Genomic DNA, 7,316 nt, shown 5'->3' on the forward strand with positions numbered 1-7,316 from the left:
TAAGGCACTTACTGATGCTGACTGTAGCCCAATAACCATAAGACGTCATCTGCGAGAGAAGGGCTTCAAGAACAAAAAACGTCTTCAAAGGCCACGTCTCCTCCCACGCCACAAACTTGCCCGTTTGGAATTTGCAAGGGAGCACCAAACATGGGACATTGAAAGGTGGAAGAAAGTTTTATTCTCTTACGAGAAAAAATCTTACCTGGACGGTCCTGATGGCTTCCAACGTTACTGGCATGACAAGGAGATCCCACCGGAGATGTTTTCTACGCGGCACAGTGGAGGAGGCTCCATCATGATTTGGGGTGCTTTTTCCTTCAATGGGAAAATGGAGCTTCAGGTTGTCCAGGGGCGTCAAACGGCGACTGGCTATGTGGACATGTTGCAGCGGGCATCCCTCTTGACTGAGGGCCCCCGTCTGTGCGGTAATGACTGGGTCTTTCAACAGGACAACGCTGCAATTCACAACGTCCGCCTGACGATGGACTTCTTCCAGGAGAATAACGTTGCTCTTTTGGACCAGCCTGCGTGTTCTCCTGATCTAAATCCCATTGAGAACATTTGGGGATGGATGGCAAGGGAAGTTTACAAAAACGGACGTCAGTTCCAGACCGTGGATGCCCTTTGTGAAGCCATCTTCACCACATGGAGCAACGTTCCCAGCAGCCTCCTGGGAACAGTTGCATCAAGCATGCCGAAACGAGTGTTTGAAGTGATCAACAAGAACAAGTGATCAACAAGAACAAGAACAAGAGTCCTTTTGACACTTTTAGTTCTGTTGTATGTTTATTTTTGGGCTATGGTCTTAAACTTTTGATCAGCTGATGAACAGCCTGTTTGAGTTTAAATGCAGTTTTCAATAAATTGCCTACTCTCTATTTTTTGTCTCTTGCTCCTGTTTCTTCTTTTGGCATTTTGAAGCAGTACTTACAACCCAGTTATGATGACTTGCAATGTTTCCCCCGGTCTTAAGATTTTGTTCAAGAGTGTGTGTATATATATATATATATATATAACACTCACACACACAGCATAGGCCTTAGTGTATATTGAACTAACTTCATTCCACAGTAGCAATAGAAGAAAGACTAAAAATATGCTCCAAACAGTTTGTGTGCCAGAGAGAGCTAAATCAGAAACACAAAAACTCTCCTACTTATTGCCATATCATTGCAGCTAAATGTATTTCCTCATGCAACAAACGGAGAACCATTGTTGTTTGTATAAAGTAACTTAATTATCACATTATTAATTAATTATATATTTTTAATTGTTCATATGTGAATTTGTGCTCTGGCAACATTGCCACCTAAACAACATTCATGGCAATGGGCGAGAGAGAGAGAGAGAGAGAGAGAGATAGATAGATCTCCTCTCATGGAAACAAGTTTCTGCCACTGCATATCAAAGTTTCCACCTCACTAGAGGAAGAGGTTTCCAGGCTGGACCCTGATCCTTCTCACAAGAGGTGTTACAATAACTATCACAATAGAAAGCAACTCAATCGCGCGTGTCTTTATTCCCCTGCAACAAAGTCGCAGACATCAGCCCATGGATCAGTACGTGATGTCACCGTCACCCGGAAGCGTTTCGCTTCTGCCGGCTGCACACATACAGGTCCGTGTGTTGCAGTGGCGTTACTTAGGCTACTGATCCTTCAGAAATGCTTGGGAAAATGTAGCGTGTGTGGAAGCTACCGCGCTACTCGGTCAATAGAAGAGCTTCGTTACTGAAAAGCCATTTGATTCAGAAAATAGCGACGCTACCACAAATCTACTGAGAAATGTAGTTAAACTAGTGCTACTGCCCAACACTGCCCATAGCCTCTTTTCTCTGCTTTATTCTGCTGGGTTTGTGGACTGATGTACAGACAAAACAAGCTAGGCATTTGCAGATATTATCTTGGACTCTCCATACAACAGTCCAAAAGCCAAAGATACTGGTGCTTTTGAAGGAAGAAGCTGAGACATTTTAAATTTGAAAATGTCGAGTATCAAAAAGACACCAATTCTTAATATTAGGTGTTATTATTAATACAGTAATAGACTTAGTAAAACTATTCATCCTGTCAGTATGTTAAACATTGTGCTCTTCATTACATTATTAAGTAATTCTGTTTACTTTTTGACTTTTTAATCCATTTATACATATTTTATCCTTTTACTATAGTTGAATCAGGTTGCCCTCAAACAACATCTATTATTCTTGGCATTGGCACCCTGAATAATTCAGACTTATAAGCAAGGTGAAAAAAATAAACATTTTGATTGATGATCAAAATGAAAACTGTAAAAGTATTTACCTTCGACATTCTCAATGCAGTTGATCTGAAGTTTACTTTGTGCAACCATCTCGGCCATGCTGGATGTTGTTGAGATCATTACTGAGTATGTTGTGCGTGTGATGGAGCGAGCAAAGCACCTGTTTACCTGTCTGTTCTCTGTGAGGGGTGTGGTCTGTCCCCTTCTCTCATTACCTGCTACATTTCATGAGCCTGAGAGACACACACATACACTCACGATGTCTTGGTGCGGCTCTCGGGCTCACCTAGTGGGTGCCAACAGTTAACGTGAACCATAGAGCCTAACCAGCCTCTGTGTGGCTCCTGTATAAGAAAGCTTAACATTCAACTCTTGTGCTTTCCCGTTATACTCTTACATTCACGTCCAGGAGACTGACACCTGCTGAGATTATGAATGAACAATAGATGGTATCCAGGTTGTGAAACATGAGAGCAGTAAAGGTCAAGCTCGTCTTTCCTATCTTATAATAAAAGTTTACTCACACTTAAAATGTATAAAAACTGAGAATGAGTTTTCACTGTTGTCGTTGAGATTTTTGTTGGAAATTTATTAAAATCTATCCTAAACAGGAGAGGAGGAAATACACAGACAAAGAATGTGTGAGGCAGAGAGGAAGACAGTAAAGGAGGGAGGTGAAGGAATGTACAAATAAACACAATTTACCACCAATTTACTAAAGAAATGTACAAAATACAATAAAAAATATACATCATCAATTTTATATTTATTGCAAAGTGTTGTATAACAGAGTGTTACATAATTACAGTATGTTAAACAGCCTGACTACAACATCAAAAAAAGGAATTTCTTTGATGTGAAGCAGCACAGTACACAGTGTATGTGTATCATAAGAACCAGCATGTGAGCTGCTTGTTACGATAATTTTTGGATGAAGTTCCTTTAATGGACTGTCACATGATACAGCCAGCTCACTGCTTATAGTACAAAAGTACATGTGAATCCTGTTGTTACAGTAACACTACACACAACACAACAGGCTCCCTTTGTCCTTGATGAGTTGATGAGTTTGAAATGCAACCAGGATCATTTTGTTAGTTGTTGTTTTTTTTTTTAATGGAAGTAAAAAAAATCAAAAGCACAACGAAAATCGATATGTGTGAGCCTTTTTATTTTGGGGGGATGACCACATCTGTTTAATTTTCCATCATGCTGGATTACTCATAATTCCTAGCAGTTGCTTAATCCTACTTCTCTTACTGTCACTGTGACACACAACAAAAAAGAGAAACATTAAGAAGTCATTGTTACAGATCAGTCAAAGCGAAACCATTTGTCCTACACGTTTTTTTAAAATCTGACTTTTACTCTTTTTCTTTTTTTTGCAGCTTTGTTTAGTCCAATTTTCAGCTATCTTTTATATTGAATTTATAATTTCTCCAACTTAACCTAAGGTTAAAAATGATGAGCATTCATTCTGGGAAGAAAGCTGTTCATATTCTTTACTATTCTGTACTCTATTTCACAAAGTATTAAATTAAGACATATGGATGTTAAGATTAAAATGTGGTCAGCACAGTATAGACACAGTGTTTATTTTGTTCACAGTATATTCAAATATAGGCATACCAAGCAATATTTACAAAATATTTGGTCTTTTTTCAAGCTAACAATAAGACACAATAAAAAAAATAAAGGGGACATGGTAGTGCTTCACCAGAAGATCCTCCACCTCAGGCACCAACTTTCTCCATCATGAACTTGCGACTGAACTCGTAAGCAAGAAAGAGTGCTCCGTTGGCAGGGAAGGTGCGTATCATGGTAGGAGTCAGGCCAGAGTACAGAGCAGTGAACCCTGCGGGACGACAGAGTCAAACAGCTACACAGGTCATTCCCCATAGATGAGTCGGGTCCCCAGCTTGGGCCAGTTTGTAACAGGATGCAACCACACACTGCGTCAAAGTCAGACCAGCAGTCTAAAAACTTCAGCTGCCCTAGTTTACATTATACAAGTTTATATCAAATTCATCCCTTAATTTATCATCTAAATCAGGCCAACGAATGTACTTCTAAAGAAATTCTACAAGTATTAGATAAGAATAAAAATAAAAATAGCCCTTTAGAGCCTGCTCTGTTGAGATGTTTTGTTGGCACCCTGTGAGCCCATTAGCACCATCATCCTGTTCTGAGCACCATAGGATTCATGAACAATATATCAATGTATAACTGATCTACCGCTTACTTTAAGGCCACAAAGAAACAGACACATTCAACAAATACATGCTTTCTTTATATTGATGCTTTCATGTGGTGATATGAGTACCCAAATAAAGTATCTGAAAATCTGATCCGACTCATGTAAAAAAATTAAATAAATAAATAAAAAACCACAATGAATGTATGGATCTATGGCCAGATTATTCATTTTAAATTTCTATACATACCTGCTGTCCTGTTAATACGCATTTTCATTTCAAGTGCTTTCATCTCTTACTCATTAATTGACATTTCAACCGCTGTCACTGGTTACACAACTCATAATTCAACTGCTTTCAGCACTTACTTTTTAATGAGAGTTCATTTGTTTTCAGTGATTACAATTTGACACTTTGATGATTTCAATTGCTCTCAACGCTTTTAGTGCTTACACGTAATTTGAATCTTCAAATTCTTTCAGGGCTTCCATTGTAACCTCCATTTCTGCTTCATTCACAAATTGCATTTCAACTGACACACTCCAAGTATTTCAACCATTTCAATAATTTCAACTGGAAATTTTCAGCTGTGAGCACTCTTCAACTTCCTTCAGAAATCTATTCTTTTTAAAATTTTTATGTTTTGCATGTTATATGTTGTGCGACACATTCAAATTTCTCTCTCAGAATGCTTTGCTGCTGTCATGTAGGACACCCTTAATACTGTACATTAATATTCACATATTACTACTTTATATGCTCTGGTGTTCATTGTTGTCAAGTTAAATAAAATACAATGTCTCACAAAGACTATATTTAATTTCAATTTTAGAATGTATGTTCAAATCTTACCCTCAGTGCGCATGATACTGATGAAGGTCTTCATGAAGCCCTTCTGCTTCCCAGTTAAAGAGTATACCTGGATCCTGGACTTCACACAGTCTATGGGATAAACCACCAACCAAAGACAAGCTCCCCCAAATCCACCACTGAACATGAGTGGAAGAATACCTGCGAAGGCCAAAATTATTTTGTGGGAGCAGTTCACAGAAACATGACAACATTAAAAACAGCATAATGACTCATTAAATATTATTGGAAAATAATTTAACCATACCTATACTGTCCTTGTCAGTGCCCATGTACTGTGCAAATTTGGACCGACACAGTTCATAGGCCCCAAAAAAGCAGAAGTAACCTGGTATCTCCCTCCCAATGGTGGATGTCAGTCCTTGGTAGAAACCCAGGGGACCGTTTGTCTTCAACACTGTCTTCACTACTGTCCACACTGTGCTGGAGTCACACCACAAAACACAGTCAAATGTGTATAAACTTAAACTCCACATGTCATGCTCTTTCCAACATCACTTGTAAGTCACGCTTACCTTCTCTGTCCTCTTGTGATCTGGCCAGATGCTTCCATTTCGTGCATTGCCTGCAGGCGACATTTCACCAGCTCGGTGGGGCATATTGCCATGGCGGAGAAGATGGAGGCTAAAGACCCTGCGGATGCCTTCTGAAGATCACTGATGAGAAATTAAAAAGAGTACATAAGAAGAATTAATAATAAAAGATTTTTAGTGTGCTTACAGGAAGAATACCTTAGTCTTTAGGTTCACTCAGGACATTTACATATAAGACAAAAACATAAATTCTTTCCTCTCGTAACCACAAATAAGAGGGAATTTGCTCTGACACACATTAAGTGCACTAAATGAAAAAGCATCCTATGAATGTACTCAAGATAGTTTTCACTTACATTTCCTGGTCCAGATCTGATAGAATTGTTTCTATCTCAAAGAGCTCAAACAAAAAGTCTTCAGTAGACAAAGTCACCTTCTCATTAAATGTCAAGGGACTGGCTAGACACCGACAATTTCTTTGAATAATGTGCTCCTAAGATTGAGAGTCATTTCCATCTAATATTTTTTATCATCCATTTACAAAAAACATGTCCTTCCTCGTCACATTTTATTATCTTTACTGAGAGTGATATGTTTCTGGTCAAGCAAAAAGCATCTTAAACTTTAAAAAAGGTCTGTCTCTGAAAGGATCCTTTCGACAATGTTGTCAGACACGTAAGAACAACAATCTGAGCCTGTCAGTGGCAAAAACAACCACTTTAGTGGGCAAACTTTGATGGGGCACAATTGCCTGCAAGTATTCCATTGTAGCCCTGATTCGCTACTGCAGACCGCAGTGCGCTCACTCAACATTGGACTGAACTATTGCCCCAATAAGCCACTTAGACACAACAACATGGGAAAATAGGGTCATGGTTGAAAAATTCTAAAGTAATCGCTAAGTTCTCAAAATGCCCCCCAAAGTCATTCAGTGATATAGAATTGTGTGAATGTAGCATTGCACAATAGTGCATGGTGAAACGCTTTACTGCACAGGGTGTGGACCAATTCGTGGAAGACATTGAAGGAAGTGGGGATGATATAAATGATAACAGTAACAGGAAAAATGTATGACCGACACGATTCTAAGACGTCACACTGATGGTCTGCAAACTAAGCTATACAACTACAGTCTTGGTTCATATTAATATCTGTTATGTCACACAATATTGGTATGTCGAAATGTTCATCACCACAGCCAGTTATGGAGCTTCTAATGGATACACAAATAATTACACAAAATTGTCAGTGTCAAACCTGAGATCGGCCCCCTTATCCGTGTTGGACACAAAGCGGATCACATCCTGGCAGCGACCATAACTCACAAAGAGCACAGCATTCTCACTGATGTTGGCTATAAGGGCTGGGGTTGTGCCTTTGTAGAGACCACGTAGTCCCACCTGCCTGAAGGTCGACGTGAAGCAGTGGATGAAGCCGCGGTACATGGTGGGGAA

General features: G+C 39.3%; 2 protein-coding genes across 5 annotated transcripts in view; both read right to left on the bottom strand.

The window, feature by feature from the left end:
* stoml3a (stomatin (EPB72)-like 3a) overlaps positions 1-2,417 on the bottom strand; it is a 6,670-nt gene extending 4,253 nt beyond the window's left edge. Inside the window, exon 1 of one of the 2 annotated variants that reach the window (XM_046074090.1) lies at positions 2,306-2,417. In XM_046074090.1, the coding sequence (XP_045930046.1) occupies positions 2,306-2,384 (79 nt within the window). In that variant the 5' untranslated portion in view covers positions 2,385-2,417. Of the gene's footprint in view, positions 1-205; positions 589-2,305 lie in introns of those variants that run through there. The other variant, XM_046074091.1, reaches the window with a different exon arrangement.
* A 594-nt stretch (positions 2,418-3,011) lies between these two features.
* slc25a15a (solute carrier family 25 member 15a) overlaps positions 3,012-7,316 on the bottom strand; it is a 6,446-nt gene continuing 2,141 nt past the window's right edge. Inside the window, exons 4-8 of one of the 3 annotated variants that reach the window (XM_046075040.1) lie at positions 7,120-7,316; positions 5,845-5,985; positions 5,577-5,752; positions 5,312-5,470; positions 3,012-4,119 (exon numbers count right to left, since the gene is read on the bottom strand). The exon at positions 7,120-7,316 is cut by the window's right edge and continues 1 nt beyond it. In XM_046075040.1, the coding sequence (XP_045930996.1) occupies positions 3,998-4,119; positions 5,312-5,470; positions 5,577-5,752; positions 5,845-5,985; positions 7,120-7,316 (795 nt within the window). In that variant the 3' untranslated portion in view covers positions 3,012-3,997. The remainder of the gene's footprint in view (positions 4,120-5,311; positions 5,471-5,576; positions 5,753-5,844; positions 5,986-7,119) is intronic. The other 2 variants (XM_046075039.1, XM_046075038.1) reach the window with 2 other exon arrangements.

This window comes from Micropterus dolomieu, linkage group LG17 (assembly GCF_021292245.1).
Source record: "Micropterus dolomieu isolate WLL.071019.BEF.003 ecotype Adirondacks linkage group LG17, ASM2129224v1, whole genome shotgun sequence".
Classification (NCBI taxonomy): domain Eukaryota; kingdom Metazoa; phylum Chordata; class Actinopteri; order Centrarchiformes; family Centrarchidae; genus Micropterus; species Micropterus dolomieu.